At 50.0% G+C, this 21094-nt stretch overlaps 2 protein-coding genes across 6 annotated transcripts in view; both read right to left on the bottom strand.

Annotated features, from left to right (window-relative positions):
- The window catches only part of CELF5 (CUGBP Elav-like family member 5), a 40490-nt gene extending 29017 nt beyond the window's left edge, over positions 1–11473 (bottom strand). For all 5 annotated transcript variants that reach the window (XM_049807639.1, XM_049807641.1, XM_049807643.1 and 2 more), the window contains exons 1-2: positions 11149–11473; positions 3496–3578 (exon numbers count right to left, since the gene is read on the bottom strand). In XM_049807639.1, the coding sequence (XP_049663596.1) occupies positions 3496–3578; positions 11149–11437 (372 nt within the window). In that variant the 5' untranslated portion in view covers positions 11438–11473. The remainder of the gene's footprint in view (positions 1–3495; positions 3579–11148) is intronic.
- Positions 11474–17020: 5547 nt separating this feature from the next.
- LOC126041660 (activated RNA polymerase II transcriptional coactivator p15-like) lies at positions 17021–20631 on the bottom strand. The gene is made up of 5 exons (XM_049807654.1): positions 20516–20631; positions 20337–20418; positions 19917–20033; positions 19575–19683; positions 17021–17665 (listed from the first exon to the last, which is right to left on the bottom strand). The coding sequence occupies exons 2-5, from the start codon at positions 20415–20417 to the stop codon at positions 17586–17588; spliced, it is 387 nt and encodes a 128-aa protein (XP_049663611.1). The 5' UTR covers position 20418; positions 20516–20631; the 3' UTR covers positions 17021–17585.
- Positions 20632–21094: the final 463 nt, after the last annotated feature.

Here is a 21094-nt window from a genome sequence, read left to right as displayed (position 1 = left end):
ACCACAGTGTATGGAAACAGGCTCCCTGCCCACATAGCCACAAGGTAGGGCACTCTTCCTGCTTACCCCAGCTGACAGCAAGGCTATGGATATGTGGCATCCTTTTAAGCTCCTTAGTAAGACTGGGTGATGAGCCACTTCTGCTAATACACCGAGGATACACTCCTTCCTTCCCCAAAGGAAGATTCACACGGTTCTTACTTCCAGACTGCACTTATAGCAATTCACCAGCTCTCCAGGCAACACAGGTGTTTTAGATAATACAATATACAGCTGACAGTCGTCTTGCTTTACACCCTGGGCACACTAGCCCTTACAAAAGGGGGTGAAAGCCAAAAAACTGTCTACCTTCAGAAAAAGATGTTAAGCCTTACTGTCAAAAAATAAGCTTTTTTTTTTTTTTAGTTTAAATTCTATTTAGCTACCAGACATCCAACAGCCCTCAGTTTAAAAATAAACAAGAATTTTGATCTCCCAAAAGGAGAACTTGCCAGAAATGCCATAAAAGCAAATAGAGACTGTGGTGATTTCTATTGACTTGTGTGGAAAACCTACAATATAAATATACATATAAATATAAAACCTCAGGAAAGCTACACTGCAAGTATGGCCCTGCAGGAACAATGAGGCAGCATTCTTAGATGGGCTGACTTTGCTAGCATCAGACCTGGATGGCCTAAGCAATATCTCTGTGGGCACAGGTCTACCCAGTGACAGACTTGGAAGAGAACCCAGAAGTCCTGCTCCAGCTGCCTGATCACAGCCTAAGGACCTATCAGAAACCATATCAAAGCATTTCCATAAGTCTGTCCTTACCAGGTCTAGACTAAGAAAGCCATTGGTCTCTATTCAGGTCCATGAATTCTTGAGATCAGCCACTGGTCTCTGCATTGAGACCAACAAAGGAAGGTACTCAGGTACTTGTGGCACCTATGGTTGCTTTGCAATACAATGACGTGTGTAGGATTACCAACAAGATCCTTTTTATGCCAGTTTGATACCTTGCTGTCTCTAAACATGCTGATACTTGGTCATACATTCACATAACAGTTTGTGTCACCCTACACTGATGTCATACACTCTTAAGCTTTCTTCCTGCTATTGCCATGTGCAATAAAGAGATAGTAAATGGGTGAAATGAACAAGAAATCGCTTGTTTACCAGACTACGGCCTATTTACTGAAATCCCAGCAGTGTGGTCCAGTACATTCTGTTCTCTGTCCTACGCTAGGGTCTTCCTTATATTTCTAGTGAGAGGCTTTGCCACTGAGTTCAGAAGCTAATCTAGATGTGAATGTACAGAGACTAAATTTCATGGCCTTGTTCCCAAAATACGGAAACAATCAGTTTACTTAGCACTCCTGCCTGTGACTCATTTCCAGAGTATTCTCTGTGATTAGCTGGGTCAGAGGGATGGGTGATACTATGCAGGCTCAAGCAAACCAGGCTAAGAAAACAGGACCGAAAGCTACCTCCAGTCACCCAGCCCATCTCCATGCCAAGACCAACTCTATGAACATCAGGATGGAGATCTGTTCCATTCTGGTAGTAACCATCCCTAAATGGCCACTAAAAAGACCAAAGAGAGAGAATCCTGCCTTCTTGGTCATTGAGGGACTTTCCAAAGGAGAAACTAAATGTGATGATGTGGTGTATTGCCAGCTTGAAAACAGACAGCTTGAAATGCAGCACAGCTCATCTTCATCTTAATCCTGAAGCTTAATTACACCACACTGCTCATTAACTGTCTCCAGACAAACACGTTTGAAAGCACTCAGCTAGCACAGACTTCTTCCTTGATCCCAAGCAGGTTCTTACACCTGCCTTAACATAAAAAGCCTTTAGATCACAACATTACAGATAAATTGCTGCTTTAAATATTACTCCATGCAGCACTCTACAACCACTGAGAGCACAAAGAGAACAGAGCGAACCATGCAACAAATTCCCAATGTAGAACTCCAGCAAAACTGAGATTGCCTTGAAGCCACTGAGCCTCACATGAATAACCTTTCAGAGTCCCTCTACAGGTACTAGGCAGAGACATGTCTGTCTTCTCCATTGTGTTACACCACTGTACCACGACTCTTCACGACTGCTCCTCCATCCTTTGACTTGTTCTTATAGACTCTGTCAATTCTGCCCTGGACCAACACACACAGAAGATTACATTGCTTTAGCCTGAAAGGCAGACCTTTTCCCCTCACACAAAATTAACTCAAACAGCATTTGAGCACCTGGCTATCTGTACTCTTCCCCCCTGCTGCCCTGAGATAACCTGGAACAGTAAAGATCCTATTAAGAAGTAATTAAGTTACATGCATTTTCCAACCCTCAAATGCCAACACAGGCCCATGCAAAAAGGGAGCACAGGTAAACAAATACGGAAAAGGATGTGTGCATGTGGAGGTCTTGAGGGGAGCTGGGAGAGGTGAGGGAAGCTATTTGGACATGTATGGGTTAAAAAGAAAATGTTATGGTTAAGAATTCCTAACCTCTCTCCAGAGACCCCTGGTTTACATTAATTATTCCATTGCCTTGAGCACTCAGGGCCTCCTGTGAGTTTCTGTCTATAAGTACCCAACTCCTCCAACTACTCACCTCCAAACGAATCTTTACAACGTGCTCAATCAAGCCCCTCAGCGCAGCAAGGGAACTGCCCGGTCAAAGCTCTCAAGTCATACCAAAATGGTCATGGCAACAATTCGGAACTCGTATCAGCTCACCAGCAGGACCCAAAGAGGCAGAGGACTTCCCTGTCAGGGGCAACCTGTTCCACAGTGCCTGGCCTTCTGCGATCACTACTGCACTTTGCTCCCAACACCAGCTGTGGAGCAAGCAGGACCCAGGAACAGACCACAGCTAATTCAGTCATCTTGGTCTCACCTGTCTTGGTCTCACCTATATAACCCATTTCTCTTCCACAAAATAGGATGCAGCAAGTATGAGGTTTTTTTCTTCTGAGAAGCTGATCCAACTCAGCCACTGCACTAGAAGTCATTCTGGGTCCTGCACAGAGCCACACAACAAATTGCCTAGGCACCCTGTAGGGCAATGGCAGACTAGGAGCAGATGCATCAGGAAGTTCTGCACACCTAGAAGAAAAAGGTCTAGTACCCTGTCCTGTCAGCTTTCCAGCATGCCCACTGTGCAGGCTGGGCCCACGCACTTCACCCCAAAGCCCACAGCTCCCTAGTGACAGGGACAGATAGCTGAAGATGTTGTGTCACACCACAGAGACCAAAGAGCAGCACAGGAATAGGCTTGGCTGGAGTTACATGGGGCAGCCTTGGCAAGGTGGAGAAGAGCAGCAGCTCTGTGAAGAGCAGCACTGTGCTTTGGCTCCCACGTCCCTCTTCTAACCTCCAAATCACACATCTCTTTCACAAGCAGGAAAATTAATCTAAGCCACTTCTCACCCTCACTTGCTCCCCTGACAATCCCCCATTCACCTGCCCATGACATGAGCTCCAGACACAATCCACCAGGACTTACCCCTGGCAAAGTCTTCTGTTCATGCAGTGCTGTCTGGGCTTTGATGGCAGAGTCTCTGGCACAGTATGTGAGGAACGCACAACCTGCAGTGGATACAGCAAGTGTCAAGTTATACATGCAATTAGAGATGCACATCGACACAACATTACTCTCTGGTAACAGCAGGTGCCCAAAGTACAAGAGCTACAGATGCTGCTGGTCTGTGCAGCATCTGGTTCCAGCAGACCTCCATCCCTACATTTCTGCTGAGGTTCAGAGGAAGTGCCTAGGACAGCTCTTGCACAGGACCTGAATTTTTACCAGGGCAGGGGCAGAGGGGGAGGCTTGCTAATTAAAGGTGCAAATGTTACATAATTTGGATGTGTCGGAGACTAGGGAAAAAGACAAAAAAATGACATTAAAGGACTTGCACACCCCATCCAAGGTCTACTGAAGTCTGTTGAAAAGGGTCCCAGTGAATCAGCTAGGTTTGAAACAGGTGTTCAACAAGGGGAGAAACAACAGGAGAGTAAAATGCAAGCTAACATTGCCTGTGGGAGAAACAGCCCAAAACACAAGGATCAGAAGAGATGCAATGACTGGTACGATTGATTATCGATTTTTTAAAAAAAAAAAAGAAAAAACAAGCAAGGAAACAGGAAAAGCACCTGGGATTTTAGGCTCATATGAAAGCTCCATGATCCAGATTCACAGAACCATGGAAGGCTACAAAAGGAGAGGCCTGGCTTTCTGTGCCGTACATACACCCATACAATGTGCACAAACACACACAAATATACATTACAAGGGAAATACAAAGAACAGAAAAGCATAATGCATTCTGCAAGGGCCAACTTAAGCAGCAGGATGAAAAGCACATGGAAAAGGCCAGATCCTGACATTCTTAGTCAAGATTTGACTCAACATCTTAGCCTAAAACTGGAGCCAAGGGAGGAGGGGAGGAACTGTAGCCCCTCCAGGAAGAAGAAGGATCATCTTTGGGTGCTCTGATGCTAAGAATAATCAAATGAAACTAAGCAAAGGAAAAATTTGGCTGGTTATCAAGAAACATTTCCTAGCAGAGAGGGATTTATTGGACTGTGGAATGATCTCCCCAGGGAAGTGCCTGGAGCTCCGTCACTTGCGTTGTTTCAGATGAGGATGGGCAAAGCACTGGAGAATAGACTCAAACGCTAGAATGCATCTGACCCCCTCACTCACCCCCCTCCTACTCACAGTGGCATTTCACGTCCTAAGCAAAGGCATGACGCGTCCTTTCAGCTTGTTGCTAAATGTCCATGTCTATATTGTTGTGCTGGGGCTGCAGATGCATTGTTATAGCCAGAGAGGCCTGTTCTTTTGCCCCCACCTTCTTGTGCCTGGTTTGGGGTACTCCAAAGTCACTTCAGCTCTCCATGGATCCAAACGTGGATGCAGGACAAGGGCTGTCTGGACCACTCCCCTCCACTCCAGAGTGACTCCATGGTACACAACACTTTCAGGTCACGCATAAGTCAGCTGCTTGGGACAATCCCAACCCATGGCAACAAGATTACGCTCTTCTTCCATCCCAGCTCTAATAAATTGCTGCAGCTAAGCAAATCACATCTGCCCTCACAGCTCTTGCTAGGGAAAAAAAACCTCCACAAACAGCACAGAAGTATTAGATATCTCTAACAGTTAATTAAAACTCCTTACTGCCCAGGTTTTGAACCAAGAATGCTGCACCAAGGCCAGACGTGGGATCACCAGTGAATTTAACAAATGCAGTGAGGCCAAGAAGCATGCAGGTAACCTTCACTTCTCATGGCAAAGGCAGCTAGTTCTGTTGTGAGGGGGAAGCACCCCTTTGCTTTACTCTTCTCGCAGACTGCTGTGATGTCAAGCATCAGGAAAAGCCTCAGAAACACCTGTATAACCAGAGAGCCCAAACCCTATTTCTAACAGATACAGATGCCTGGTCACCAAAGTCCCAAACACAGATGCTTCCCTGATTCCACCTGCTGCTCCAGTTTTCTACTTTGCAAGTCTCATGAGACCCATTCTAGGACAATCAGGGTCAGGTTTAGCACACAAAACTCGGAAGTCAGGAGTCGGAAATCAGCAAGTTATTCCACAGAGAGCTTCAGTGCATTGGTACCGTGTCCACATGCAATGAAGACGCCATCCTTGCCTCAGGAGAATTAGCCATCAAACCTAAGAAAACTAAGGATAGAAGATAGAAGTCTACATGAAGCTGCCTGCTGAGTTAAGCACTCAAACCCAGTCCCCAACTCCTAATTCCAGTGCTCAGGAACATCAAAACTGAGGTAATGCACAATGGCAGGCTCAAAAACCTCAGCCCATGGGAGGACAAGGATAAAATGAGGATTGGACAAAGGTGCACCATTTAGTGGGGATAAAGGAGAAACACTCCTCACACAGGAATAGAGAGTTATTTTGCAATATCCTGTCATCATGCCAGATCAGGGAATTGTAAAGCCCAGCAACACCTACATCCACCAGCACCAATCCAAAAAAGTGCCATGAACCCCTCCCTAGAGCCGTCTGGTCCTCCTCTTCCCTACAGCAAAGGTAGCCCAAAATACTGTTCATTTTTTAGGTGCTCAGGTATCTGTACCAAGAGGTAGCAGCCTCTAGGGACAGAAGCATCCTGCAGCTATGGAGCCTGAAGATACCTCATTCAAATCTCCTGCTTCACTCCCAGGGCAATCCTTGCTGCTGCTCTGCTTTTCAAGGATGTGGATATTTGCTCAACAGAAGCCAGCTTGTACTCCCTCCCTTCACTCAAGCATGAAACAGCACGTGGGCAGCTTCTAACAACAGGCTGTGTCTGGGCTGCACTGGGACAAGCAAGCCTATGGGCACAGGACAGCCCTGTCCACTGCTCTCTCCCTGGGCTCTCCACGTCTCTAAGCTTTCAGGACATTCAGCTCATTTATTTCATCTCATTCCTGCTTCCCAAATGGCAGGAATCTGGGAGGCTGTACTGGCTGTGGAAAGGAAGAAGCTAAAAAGGTCAGCTACATCCTTTGGAAAACATGATTTCTGTCCTCCACAGCCAGATGTTTTGGAGGTAAGATGCAGGAGTCAATTCTATTCTCTTTGCAAAGCCCTGGTCAGAAATACAGAAAGGAGTTTTGCAGAAACGGTACACTCTAAGCCTAATTGTCTAAACAAATATTTGCGAAAAAGAATCTTCCTTCCTGCAGAGACATTACCTCTTGCAAACTAACTCTTCAGCTACTCCTTAGGATGCAGCAAGTAAGTGAAGCACCAGGCATTTTCCACAGCTTCCCCTTGTCTCCTGCCTTCACCCAGGTACCTGAAGCTTACAGAACTACCAGAGGCTCAAGGAATGCCATGTTTTCCCAGCTAGGAAGGGTTTCCATGCTGTGACAGGACCCTGCTTACCATGTCTGTCATGGGTTCTTCAGGCTCCTAAATCTTTGAGCCTGACAGAGTCACCCAGGGATCCACTCAACAGGGAGAAGTCCACAGAGGTGCAAAGGGACTCATCACTCTCACTAGGTTTTCTCACTTCCACATTTCCTGCTTTAGTTAACAACAAGCTCAGGTCGACAAGCTTATGCCCTTTTGGTCACTTCTAACACCAAGTCAGTTATGCCTGCTGAGACATGGGACATGGTGTTAAAAAGTGCTCAGGGTGTTAAAAAGTACTGGCCTTGAAGGTTCCAGGCACCCGGCCAAACAGGTGGTGTTGATGATCCAGTCACAGAACAGGGAAGCATAACGGCACCCAGAGCACTGTCTATAAAATCAAGCTGTTACAAGTCCTAAATGGGGGAACTTGGACCGGAGCTGCTGCTGAACAGTGAGAGCTGTGACCCCCGGTGGCCACAGATGCCTCCACCATCATCTGCTTCCTCTGCGGACTGAGTGACTCGTCACCTTTTACATGATTTTCAAGTCTAGATTATGATTGTTCCATTGATACAGCAAACCATGTATTAAAATCTGACCTGATCTGCAAGGGGTCCAGGTGATTATAAATCATAAGTTAAGTTGTATTATAAATTCTGTATTACGCCACTCCTAGATTGTACTACAGTGATTCTGCTTGTAGAAATCCTGTGCCATTCTAATAATAAATTCTGTGCTATACTACTAATAAAATTCTGTTAAGAAAATAAAGCTTTAAGTGTAACTATGACCTAGTGCCATCATCATTCTGCCAAGAATCTCCAAAAGAACCTGTATGTCCCCTTAATGTCGGGTGACACCACCCTACTCCCACTGGCTCCAGGAGGGTTTCCAGCCCCCTGTAAGCAGAACCCAGCCTAGTTCCACTTGCAAGAGACTGCAGGGAAAGAAAAAAAAAAAAAAAAAAATTCTGTGCCTGATCCTCCCTACAAACCACACATTGACTCTGGGATTTACAGTCCTTTCAGATCCTAAACATTACTCCAGACATCAGCAGTCTAAAGCCTTGAGCAAGAAAAGGCTGTCAATCTACAGAGGAGAGGGGTCTCTAGATTCAGCCTAGCATTAGAAATCACATCAAATATTCCAGCAGGGGAAGCATGCAGTCAGCAGGGAGCTTATCTACAAGCCTGCAGGAGCCGAGTCAAAACTCAGCTGCCACTGAGGCAAGTTAGGCTGAGGTTGTTATTGCCTCCTTGCCCTTTGGAAAAGCCACCCATCTGTCCACACACTGTATGCTTCTCCACACACCCTGCGAGAGGGCTGCTCCTGTCCCTGCCATTCTCCTGCAGTTCCGTTTAGTATCTCACACTCCAGAATCTCTCCACTTTCCCTACCACAGGCACTGCTAGGAAACCCATCCAGGAGAGAGCATAGTTGACACTCGTGGAGGAACTCCCTTCCGCCCAATGCTGGAACACAAGGCCAAAAATTTCCACTTGATTCTCCCTGCGTGGTCTCCTCTGACCCATTCCAAAAGCCTGTTCAAATGTGTCCCTGCTCTTCCCGTGAAAACATTAGCTTTAAGACAAACACTGCCATTAACATGCAAATGTATCTGTGATTAACATAAATAGAAAAACTGCCTCATGAATAATATTAGGAGGCTGGAACAGTATCAACTACTAGTAGTCAGGTCGCTGAAACACGAATAGTCAGGCATTAACAAAACCATTTCATAACAGTGCTCATGGTTCTAGCAGGCCTGCAAGATCCTCCTCTGCCTCCAGTGAATTCATCAGTTCTCAGCACCCATACGGGACAGTCCTAGCTAGCTCTTGGGTTCTCAGACTCTGCAGCCCAATTCACACCCTCCTGCCCCTGGCAGGCCTTTTCCACCCTTCCTTCCTCCCTCCCAGGGGGCAGAGGCAGCTGCTCAGCTCCATGTCAAGCTGCAAGGCATTGCAAGCAGAGCTGCTGGGCTTTACCAGCACCGCTGGCTTCTCTCACAACTGCTTCTCCCCATTTAGGGAAAGAAAGGGAAAAAGCAGATGGAAGCCGCATGTGAGCTGTGTCAACTGGATCTCACTGCAGATCAGGGAACATGGAGAGAGAAAACTAAATCTGCTGTTACAGCTGCCCCAGAAAGATTGTGGCTTCTGCATGGCACAGGAATGAGTGCACAGTTATCCAGATTTGCCAAAGCCTTCCCCTGACCAGGGGCTTTGAAGCCCTGGCCAGCTCCTGTGACAGTCCTTCAGGCCGCTGCGGCTTCTGGGTCAGGTCTGGCACCCTCCAGGCCTGCTAATGCTAACAGTAGCGGTGACTCTCACCAGATTGGCCTTCTCGCATGAAGCCCACGCCAATGCAGCCAGACCTGAGAAGATGGGAGGGGAAGGCTGGGGTCAGGGTTGGCTGGATTGTAAATCTAATTTCCTTGCTGCACACTAACCCCTTGCCTCCCCCCGCTCCATCCTTGTGGAGGAATAACTTCTTTGGAGAGGTATATTGCCTATTCCCAAACCAGGCCGAGGGTCTACATACAAACCCATGCCACCAGGAAAGGAATCCCAACTTTTCACTTTGTACAAAACAGCGTGGGAGAGGCGGGGGGAAGCAGGGGGGCAGACTGTACAAATGACTGTACAATAGCCACCAGAAGAACCTACGCATCTCAATGGCCTTTTCTGGACAGAACAGAGCACCAACAACCCCTGACCAGCACCTGCATCCACTCAAAAATGTCAAAACCAAAGGGACGTATTTATTTTGCTGCAGGAATCCCGCATTTAGCGGCAAGTTAATGTCACACAGATCTGACTAATAAATACCAGTGCTGCTCCCTCTAATTTCCATATCTAAGTGGCAGATCCCTAGAATCTGCCTCCTGCCTGGAACCTGACCTCAGACCACAGTCTATATTTAATATGTCAACTGAAATGAAACGTGCAATCGCGTCTTGCCTTGGGCCCATTCTCCTCCTCACTGGGTTTGAAGCCTGGCAACTCACTGTCAGATGGTAGCAGATTTGGACTCAGTCCCTTGCACACATAGACACACAAGCATATGGCATTTTGGTTCTGAAGTCCCAACCAGACATACTTCTTCACCTAAATTGAAGCCAGCCCAGCTCCCACAGGCTTCAATGAGGAAGTGTTTTCCTTTTGTGTTGAGGTTAGATTTGGCCTTTTGCTTGAAAAAAACCTTATTTTTTCTGTTGTTCCCTTCCCTCTCTGTTCAGTCTAGAATGGTTTGAGTTGCCACAGCACTCAGGTTTTTCTTACCTTTCCTCCTAGATCTGAAAGCAGAGGCATCAGGACTGAATGCAACTCACACTCCCTCCAGTGCACACCAACACATGACCCCATCACGAACCGTTTCAGGGCACAGAGGCCCAGGCTGAGCACCGACAGCTTTCAAGGTACTTACTGTAGCTTCCCTGCCCGCTTCCTCTAAGCGTGCCAGGGAGTGGTGCTGTGATCACTCTCTCAGATCTCACAGCAAACTGGGTCCGTGAATTCCCATTCGTGGCTGGAGCTGTGGTGATCACAAGATCCCAAACACCTCCCGGGGGTGGGCTAGAACCGCTCCACAGAAGGGAGGTGGAATCCTGAACGCAACAGCTTTTCAAAATACAGCTTTCAAACACAACAATAAGCGCAGCTAAACAAGCCTCCTCAAACTTTTTAGCGTCCACTAAAAGGTCTTTCAGCGAAGACAGACCCCTCATCTATCCCAATCTATCATCAAGAAGGCCGCTCATCTATCCCAAACGCAGCTGGCAACGGCAGATTTGCGGCCGGTATTCTCTGTGACGCGGATTTTAAAACCGTAGCGCCGTATTTCCTGCCTGGGAGGAGGTCTGAGACCACCGGGAGGGTGGCCGGCCTCTCGCCGAGGGCTCCCATTTCAGCGCCCTAGCTGCCGCGACCTGCAGCAGCCTCAGCCTGCCCCTCTCCGCACATCGGCGCCTTTGTCACAGCACCCCACGCACCGGCGCCAGGCCGCGGGCTACCAACGGGCACGGCGGGGCTGCGCGGGACTCCGGCGCAGGGACGCCGAACCCCCCCCCCCGGCCCACGGGGCCCACCCCCGCCCATGGGCGCCAGCGATACCAACCCTTTCCCGGGCAGCGGATCATGGGGCGCGAGCCCCCGCCGAGGGGGCAGCAGCAGCACGTCGCGGTGGGTCACGCGTGGCCTGACCCGAGGGCGGGCGGGGGACGGCGGGACCCGCCACCCTTTGTGCGCGCCCCGGGAAGCGGGCCGTGCCGTGCGGGGCCGGGCTCACCCTTGTGCATGCCGGTGTAGCGGTCCTTGAGCACGGTGAGCTCGTAGATCTTGCCGAACTGCTCGAAGAGCGGCTTGAGGTCCTTCTCCTCCAGGTTGCGCGGGATCTGCCCCACGAAAAGCTTGATGGCATCCAGGTCCTTCATGCTGTCGGGCTGTGCTGGGGGCTCCGCGCCGCCGCTGCTGCTCATGGGGGAGGCTCGGCGCGGCGGGCGCGGCGGCTGCGGCGCTGGCGGGAGCGGCGGCGGCGGCGGCTGCCTCCTCGCCTCGCCCTCGGTGAGTCTGGCCATGCCCCGCGCCCGGCGCGGCTGCGGGCGGGCGGGCGGGCGGACGGGGGAGGCAGCGCGGCTGGGAACGGCCCCGCCGCCAGCGCCGGCGCCGCGGCGCCACAAAGAGCCGCTCCGCGGCGCCCCCTGCAGGCGACTGCGCGGGGCCAAGGCGGGGCGCGGGGGGGGCGCAGGGGCCCCCGGACGAGGGGCAAGGTGGGGACGGGAGGGGCCCCCCGAGAGAGGGCCCCCGTAGCGAGGAGAGCCACGAAAGCGCTCGCAGCCATGGGCGAGGAGGCGAGGCAGCTTCGACTGCATCCTGAGGGCCGAGGAGGAGACGCAACGCCTGCCTTTCTCAGGCGGGAGAGGAGGCGTATTTTTAGGGCCTGAGATCCGGAAACACTGAGGCCCTGGAAGCAAGGGGGAGAGCTCTAAGCACCCACGAATAGGCCCTGTGTGCTCAGCGGGGGTGGGAGGTATTATTTGTAGGACCTGGTACTTCTCTGAGAAGGACAAATTGTCATCAGCTGTCAGGAAATTAGGCATTAGCGCTTCTTCCAAAATAAGAGCTTGCTCTTGTACTGCTAACAAAAGACAAGGCGGAGTGCTCCTCCACATCCATATCAGAAATCAGCGTTTGGCCCCTTTTTCTCAGTGTCTCAGCACCAGGGTCTGGAGGAAAAGAAATTATTTATGGGAGAAAATTTTTTAACACAGCCCCCCCTCCCCTCCCCCCAACCGAAGAAACTGCGGCAGGGCGGTGAGCACAGCCACAAGCGCCGCTCCTGGAGCAGGCCTAGTTGCAATAGGAAGCAATATGTGGCCCCAGGTCTACAACCCTGGCCAGGCCCCTCTGCCCCAGGCCCTTGTGGGCAAAGCCCCCTTTTGAGAAGCTCAGCTCCCTCCTAACTGTGCCTTGGTGGAGGCGTTTCCAGCTACGTCCCATTCATACTGTGCCAGATGGTCAGAAGCTGGTCGCATATCCACATCGAAGCAGCCATTGTTGCTACCAGGGTTAGATCTCACTCCTCATGCAAGGGTGTGGGTTGCTCTCCCACCAGCTTCTCCGGTTCTGACAATGTGAGGCAGCACAGGATGTCGGTGCTTGGAGCAGCACAGTCCAGGTGGCCCAGGCTGTCTCATCTCTCTGCTCCAGCTCCGTTACACCAGGGTGATGCTGAGGCACGGTACACCCAAAGCTCATTCTCCACAAGGAGCAGCTGCCCTCAGCAGCGCAGCTGCAGGGACGCAGACCAACCCCGCTTTGCCGCCCACGGCCACACACCACCTGCATGTCCCACAGGGCATGTCCTCTGCAGCATGCACAGCTCTCGTCATCACACCATACATTTTATCCTGTCATCCTGACCCGGTGTCCCTGAAGATGAATGGACTTCCGCACCCTCGTGTCGGGAGGAGGGAAGGGGTGTGTTTGCTGGATCTTTTGCAGTGATAGCTTTGGCAGAACCAGGTGCTCAGCTCTGCATGCCAGGCCTGAGGCTTTACAAAAGACTGCGGTGCAGGCACAACCCAGCCTCTCTTCCCCTTGCTTAGTCTCTCCACTAGAAGCTTTCTGCCATCTCCCACTACTCTTGCCCTGGATCCTGCAGATAGACAGAGGCAGCGAGTGGAGGAGGGGAACCTACTCCCAACACACACCCAGTACAACAGCTCCATGCTCCCACACAGTAGCCCAATTCAGCAGACTGCCCTCTTGCCTGCTCCCCATTCCCATCCTCCTTCCTGCCCCCTCCCCACAGTACCTCACACACTATCTCGCACAGCTCACCTCCCAGAGCACTGTGCCAAATACTACCCAGATCTGTTATGCTTGATTTTACCCAGAAAGGTAGAGGGCTGACTCCAGGCCCCTGCCACAGGAGATACTTGCAGCAGGTTCCAATGCTGTTATCTGTGCAGGAAAGGTTAGGAAAAAGAGGGTGTGTTATCAGGGTAAGAAGAGGGGTCCCAATCCTAGGGAGCAGAGGGAGGAAGTGAGAGTACTATTGTTCACCATTCATGTACGAGTACCCACCTGGCTCCCAGGCTAAAGTCATGGGCAAGAATGACAAATGCCCCTGCAGAACCAGAGGCACATGCTGGCCCTCAGTAGGAAAGCACTGTGGATTCATTCTTCTTCTCTCCTCTGCTCAGCAGAGCATTTCAACCCTTCTTTCTCCAGCCCTGGCTAATGTCCCCACCTGTGTGTGGAGCTGCCAGAACACTTATTCAGGGCCAGGAGGTGCAAGAGCTTGGGATTTGCATCCAGGCTTTTCACTGAAATGGACTCACAAAGGCCTTCAGCTTTTTGCAGCCTGGCCTGAACCAAGGGGCCATTGCAACATGTCTCAAGACTCTTACTGTAGAGCTGCCGTGTGTTTGAGGGTGGTACCACTCCTAAAATTCACACACCCCCCAAAAAAAAACCCAAAAACCAACAACAACAACAAAAACCCCACCCAGAACTCCCCAAACTGATCAAACTTTCTGTTTGCATTTCTTCCAGACACAGCCAGGGTTCTGCCATCTAGTCAGATGCCACTGATGCATCCGCTGGGAAGCCTATGACGAGTCAAGCTGTTTTCATTTTTAACAGCTGCAAAGAGATAAGGCAATCTTAAAAACAAGAAACCTTTATCACAACAGCAGCAAACCTCACCTTGGATGAATCATGGCTAAGCAAGTAATGTTTTCAAGAACCTTTCCATGCCTAGCCTGCTTTTTCATGTCAGCCACTGCAGCACAAGCTGCTCTAGGCTTAGGTTACAGCTCAAGTGACCCAGTGCCTCAGGTAGAAAATTTCTATTTAGTAGAAAAAATATACCCAGTATCTTTAGGAGTCCATGAATGGACATATTATAATCACCCTGACTGCAGCAGAGAAAAACAGACATGAAAATACTGCTGGTAAATGAAAAATAGAACAGCTGTCAATCAGCACCTGGAAAGAGTTTACAGAGCCAGACAGAGAATTATATACCACAGTAACAGGATTAAGGGGCAGATGAAAGATAGTCATAGCACCAAGAGAGAGTGAAAAATGGAAATGACAGGTCACCTTTGAAGATGAAGAAGAAACATGTTGCATCTGTAACTGAGGAGGCTGCAAGGGAGAGCTAGAAGGGGCACAGCAGAGCTCAGATGCATGATTCCCAGAGAATGAAGGAACAGATTCTGCCTAAACCCAAGACGCTGCTTCAGAAAAAAAAAAACCAACTGTTAAAAGAAAACCAGATTGTGCACCCAGGAAGTTTCTCTGCTGCAGAGACACATTTGCTAGGGGGGGGGGGGGGGGGGAAGTGTTTTCTTTAAACACATCTATACTTTCCTGGCTTCTTGTGGCATATGAGTGTTTGGATTTAGACAGGGGAAGCTTATGATAAAAGGTGATGAGGTCCAGTCCAGTGGCCTAAATTTGAGAAGGGCTCAAACAAAGGATGCAGGAACTGCAAGATACACTTTGCATTAGGAGTGTCTGCCCTTTCCTTCCAGCTCCTAAAGGCATCAAGGAATGGAGAATATACAAGCTGGAGCTCTGAATTTCCACATCACCTAGGAGACAGCACTTGAGGCAGGAAATCCTCACAGCAGCTCAGGAAAGAAAAAGGGAGGGGGGGAGATGGGGAAGATCTTTCAAGGATCCCTCAAAACAATCTGCCTTCCCTTACCTATTTGGTCCCCAGGCAGAACATCCAAAGGACTAGTTAAGACAGTCCTGACAGAAAATATCCAAGCAACAATATAGTATCTTAAGAAGATAGAAGTTCATTCCTACAATGCAATTGTTTCTGGTCTGGAGCAAAAGGTTCTGCAGAGAAAACTCCTCCAAGACAGCCAGATTAACAGTTTAAAAGAAAAACACCCTCTCTGTGTAAGAGTACAACTCCCTATAAGCTTTCATCATCTCTTGTTTACCAAGACCTTGCTGTTTACCTTTTATTGGATATCTGTTATCCCAACCAATTTAAGATTAGGGTTTGGGGTGGGGTTTTTTTGTTTGTTTGTTTTTTAATATTTTTACTTTGCAACAAACCAAAAATTAACCAAGTTTTAAGGCTTGTGGATTTTATGACCGGAAGTTGTCTATAGCAGTGGGTAGATTGGAAATGAACATCACAGATTCCAGATATCTTTCTGATCAAGAGCAGCTGTTCTTTGAGGATTTGGAAAAAAAAAAAAAAAAAAAAAAAGCCTTGTTCCCTGTTACACAAAAAGTTTGGGTTGTTTGCAAACTGTTTCTTCTGACACTTGAAAGAAAGCTAGTCAGAAAACAATAGAACATGGCCACCCTTTCCCAATTAAGGAGCGGCCACTCATCAGCTCTAGAATCATGCAATATTCAATTGAGCTGATCAAGTCAGTTTGGACCTAGTTTTAATAAGCAAAGATACTAAGCTCTGCTGATTTGATCTGGCTTCTCCCTCTGCCCCCCAAACACCCCCGGAGCATGCGTCATGCACAGAGATGGTTGTTTCTGACACATCTTTTAGTCTGGGTGCCGCAGGGCTGGGACAAAATAAAAGGACTGAGCATCCCTAGCATCTTGGGTCATACCTACAGCATCTGCTTCTCTTTCACCTCTTTCTTTTTTGGAAGGTCTTTATCTTCCCATTACTTTCAGTCTCTGAACACCATATTAAGACACTATGATATAAATATTCCACTGGAATAAGCTTACAGCATGAGCAACCTGGCTTTGGGACACAGTTGAGTATCCTCATGCTCTCCCTCACTTACTTGAGAGAAAGAAATGTGACACTTGAATAGAGAAGAGCTCAACACAGGATTAGAGGGGAATGCCTCAGTCATCAAGTCTACCTATCTCCACCCCTGCTCCAAGCAGCTACAGCACCGAGCCCTTCAAAATTTTAAGACAGTATGAAGAAAGATATTTTTTCCCTCCTGCTATCCCTAGTGAAAGGTTAATCCACCAGTTACAAATTCAGCATTTAGGAAAGCCTGGTTTCAATTCACTGCTCCACCCCACATCTTCCAAACAACTCTGAGCTGTGACAGCCCCAGCACCTCTACAGAGCAAGGGCCTTAGTACCTCCTACTTCACCAAGGTGTTGCAAGTGTCAGATATATTTAAGAGCATGAAGCATTCAGATACTATGGAAACCAGGGCAAGAGAAAAACCAAAAATAGATGGAAGACGCAAGCTGTTGAAAAGTCTGGAAAAGTCTTGCTGAGGAAGGTTGTGCTTGCTGCAGCTGATCCCAGAGTGGGATCCATTTAGAGCTCAAGCATAAAATATCCCCTCTCCACTCTTTCCATAGCTCACCATTTTTCTCTGCCATGGGGAAAGGAATATTCTTTTTCCTCCTTAGGCCTTTGATTTCCCCTCTATTTAACAGGCCTCCTAATTACCAGTTCCTTTGAATGATTCACATTCTAGTTTGCCCTTCCCATGACCTGGAGTAGACCGCTGCCTGACTGCTTCTGTATAGCAGGATTATTGGGAACATATCATGAGAATAAACGCTACAGAGCACTCTCCTTCTGAAAGGGAAATCCAACAGCAACCTACAAAGAAGGGTGCCTGAAACAAAGAGTTGGGGTGCCAGCCTGTGAAACACTATGCCTCTCCTTTTTATAATGCAAACACATTTATTGTGCATATTCACCCTCTACAGACAAACCAGTTGCTAAAGTATAATAATCCCTTTCTTCACTCAAAAAAACCCGCAACAACCAAAACCACCAAAGAACCCTCGCCAACACAAAAAGTAGTTGAAATAGGCAGAATGACATGTGGAGGAAACACAGAGGATGCCAACATGAAATATACAAACCATCTTACTCAACAGTCAACCAAGTGGAGGACAGTAACAGATGTAGAGCAGGTAAAGCGCTCCACAAGTAGACTGAAGCCATCCACCCCTGGAAAGCCAGGTTGGGGTCATTTCCCTCACCAGCACAGACCTCAAGTATGCTTGAGACCAGAGGTGCTGAAGTCTCACTTCACAGCACTGACACTAGTTCCAGGTGCTCATTACAAGCTACTTCTTGAACACAGAAAGAGTCTCTAGTCTTTTCAGCATGACCACCACCTCAGTAAGGAAACCCCAGCAAGGTGAGGGGAAGGCTCCAGATGAAAATCCTTGGCTTTATAGTTGTTAGGGAATGTAAGGGAATGGAAACAGATTGACGGTGTCCAAGATTCTTCATCTTATAATTTCTTTACTGCAGCATCGATCTCAGGAACAATCTCCTTCAGCTGGTTCCACTGCTCTGCAGACAAGGCAATCCCTAGAAACAGCAGAAGGAGAGGTTTCAGAGAAGGCAAGGGGTAAGCATCAGGTAGCACACTAGATTGGCTCCTTCAGAGCAGCTACAGAAGGGAAAGTTGGAATCTGAGGCAGAGACACAGACCAGAAACAGAAGCAGCCTTCTAAGCGTGGCAGTTGTGCCAGCACTTCAGCATCCATATCAAGAAGTACTCAACGCTATCACAGGAGTGCCGTATGAGAATATAAACTCAAACTGCCTTTCAGGAGTCCCACAGCCCCTTATAGTCTATTCCCTAGTACTAATTCCAACCCACATGAGCTGGGAAGTTCTAGGAGAACCTTACTCCACACAGTAAAGACACCATCCTTCCAACTGCCCAAAGGAAATAATGCCAACTCTAGCTCTATTTAAAAAAAACCTGCCACTAACGAGAAATCACTAGCATGGCTTAAACACTAGAGAAGAACTGGCCTCTTTTTAGATCCAGCAGAGATAAGGTCTTGATGTCCTGTCCCTCTCCCTTACAAAACACACACACAGTAGTGGAATTGCTGTGTGCATTCCAGCCAGATGTTGTCAACTTGTTCCTTTTGGTTTTGTTAAGAATCACATTAAAGAACTAGGGCCCAAGCTTTATTAAATTCTCTAGATAAAGATTGCAGGCCAAGAACTCAAGAAAAACAGCAGAGACAGTATTTAAATGGAAAAACATTTCTTCAAAATCTCTGTTTTAACTGACAGATCTTCAGTCTTACATTGTGGGTGTGCTTTTTTGAGCCTGGAAGGAGTCCACAATGCTCCTTTCCCTCTCTACACCCAATGGCACAGAAAAGCTTGAGGGCTTTTCATTACAGGGTACACAGTTCCCTCTAAATGAGTAATTTATACTTGTAACTTCTCTGAAGGAAATTAATTTCTGGAAGGAAAACCATGCCTAATAGTTATGAAGCAAACCAAGCTGAAACAAATTTGTCTGCCCTGACACAAAAATCTATAGCAAGGACCAAAAGGTTCCTCAAGAAACCCCACATGAACTGAATCTTTTCTGGGCACAACACACAGGACAGGTGAAAACAGTCCAGGGCCTGTGAACTATGAGGCAAGCTGGCAAGTCAGTCAAAGTTCCAAAGCAAAAGGCCTAAGTTCAGTGTTGACGCATCAGTTTAAGAACTCTGGAGAAAAATGTGTCTTCCCTTCTCCAGCTGCCTTTGCTTGCATCACCTGCTCAGGTAGTGCTGCTGTGATGGGCGACCCAAGTTGTGCCACTATAACATGTCATCAGACACCTTGCCAAAAGAATAAGGAACACCTAACACAGCAGCATTGGAGTGTCTTGGTAGGGATCCAGAAGGGTCTTAACCTTCCTGTCCCCACCTAGATGGGGTAGGATGGATTTACTTTGGGGAGGCTCTCCCTGCCAAGCACAGCTCTACCATTACAGGTTAGGGGTGAACACACAAAATGCCACCCTTTTAGCCCTAGGCATCACCAGTACCAAAAGACAAGTTTGTCAGCTAGCAGTAGGACACAAGAAAGCAACGTCAGAGCCAGTGTTTCCAGCCTCCCCTCCTCCACCTTGCAGCTCTGCCCATGCCAACAGCCAGCAAAAGGACTGGTGATCAGAGGTTGAACCAGAGTCCTGCCCAGCAGCTTCCTCCACTGCTTCTTAGAGCAGTCCTGCCAAGCTCCAGATCTCACTGGAGGCTTGCACTCGTTCTTTGTGCTTTTCTTCAGCTGTTGCCACACAGGCTGAGAAAGTGCTAAACCCTCCTGGGTGGTTTGCTCAGCTCCCCACTCCCTCAGTGTGGCATGCACAGCTCTCTCTCCCTCCCTCCCACCAAAGGAGACCGGCTGAGCTGGGGGGCCAGCAGCCGAGGCAGAGAGGCTGGCGTGGCCCCCAGCCACCCCTTAGCGAACGCAGCTGTACCTTTCCTCCCTGGTTTCATGTTGCCCTCCTTGTCAGCGTAAAACTCCCTGATGTCCACGAGGACCTTCCCCTTGAAGCAGGACACTCTGACATAACGCATCTTCCCAATCTGCAGTGACACAGAGCCTGTGTTAAACCCAGCCCTGCAACAAGCTGCTCCTCAGCCCACAGGGCCAGTTGGGACACCCAACATGCTGGAGGACTAGCGAGAGAACAGCAGGCACCCCAGTCAGCCAGCTCAGCTACAAAAATGCTCTTCTACAAGTAGAGGAGATAGAGGAAAGACCTGTATAAAGAGAAGGAGGAAGATGTGTTCCTAGAGCAGATCCCTGCCTTCCGTACCTGGAACATACCCTCCTCTTCACTGCATTGCCCCAGAGGTTTTTCTGTCACCTTTGAAGGCTTGGCCTCCGTTTTCAGCCTTTTCTCTGACTTCGAAGACATTTCTTTCTTTCTTTTCTAGAAAGAGAGATCACCGGTTTGAACAGCCTGGTCTGAGGAGCCACAGCCCTTCTCCTGGGCCATACCTTGAGCCTCCACAGGACACCAGTGTCGTGGTCCGCAAACGAGGCACCCGCGCTACTGGGCACACTGCGACTACCAGGTGCCTCTGCTGGCGGGGGGGGGGGGGGGGAGAAGGGGCGCCGGCGGGCCCCTGCCCTGACTGCCCCGCGGTGTGGGCGGGAAAGGTGGGCCACCAGCCCGGGGGACCGAGACCCGGCCGGGAAGCCCTGCTGGCGGCTCTCCCTAGGGTGGCAGTACCTTCCCCTCCTCCTCCTCCTCCTCCTCCTCCGGTCCGCTCTCCGAGCTGCTCGCCCCCGCCAAGTCCTTGGCCTTGGGCATCCTACGGGAAGAGCTGCGCGTCACCGCCGCTCAGCCCAGGAGCGGACGGGGAGCGCCGGGCCCGCGCAGGGGAGGGGAGGGGCCGGCTCTGCTCGTACCTGACGGAGCGCAGCGCCTGCGGCAGGCGGCCGGCCCGCGGCCTTCTCGAAAAGCCAGGCTCCGCCCCCCCGCCAATCCCGCGGCTCCCTGCTCTCCCGCACCTCCAGCACGCCCGCCACCCGGCCAATCGCTGCGGCGCCGCCCCCGCGCCCCGCCTCGTCCGCCCTGCGCCGAGCCCTGCCGGCGGCCCGGCCGCCGCCTCCGGCGTGCGGCGGCCCTGGCGGGGCCCGGGTTTACGGGAGCGCGGTTCGCTCTGCACCGCCGCGCTGAACCGGGCAGGGAGCCTGGAGGCCCGCGCTGCTCCCGAGGGCAGGCAGCCGCCGCCGGGCTGAGCCACAGCGAGCAGGCGCCGGCCCGGCCCGGGGCGGACGTGGCTCTACTGCCGGCGGGCACCAGAACGCGCAGCGGCCGCCTGGGAGCCAGCCCGGCAGCGGGCTGGGCTGCCTGCCCTGCCCCAAGTCACCGTCAGGGAACACCGGGGACACCGCAGAGAAGGGCAGTGCCGGGACTTCGCAGATTCACCCGGTGGCTCCAGGGCCCCATCAGCGGGCGGCCTGGCCTCCTTCAGACAGCCTGCA

The sequence above is a fragment of the Accipiter gentilis genome, chromosome 8 (genome assembly GCF_929443795.1).
Source record: "Accipiter gentilis chromosome 8, bAccGen1.1, whole genome shotgun sequence".
Classification (NCBI taxonomy): domain Eukaryota; kingdom Metazoa; phylum Chordata; class Aves; order Accipitriformes; family Accipitridae; genus Astur; species Astur gentilis.
This window is presented reverse-complemented; position numbering and strand designations above follow the sequence as displayed.

Excerpts from the sequence above, each read along its gene's own strand:
- LOC126041660 (XM_049807654.1), bottom strand. The coding sequence starts at position 20,417 with ATGCCCAAGGCCAAGGACTTGGCGGGGGCGAGCAGCTCGGAGAGCGGA. Across the intron at positions 20,034-20,336 it reads AGGAGGAGGAGGAGGGGAAG|AAAAGAAAGAAAGAAATGTC; the intron begins GTACTGCCACCC and ends CTCTCTTTCTAG. Across the intron at positions 17,666-19,574 it reads CATGAAACCAGGGAGGAAAG|GGATTGCCTTGTCTGCAGAG; the intron begins GTACAGCTGCGT and ends TGCTGTTTCTAG.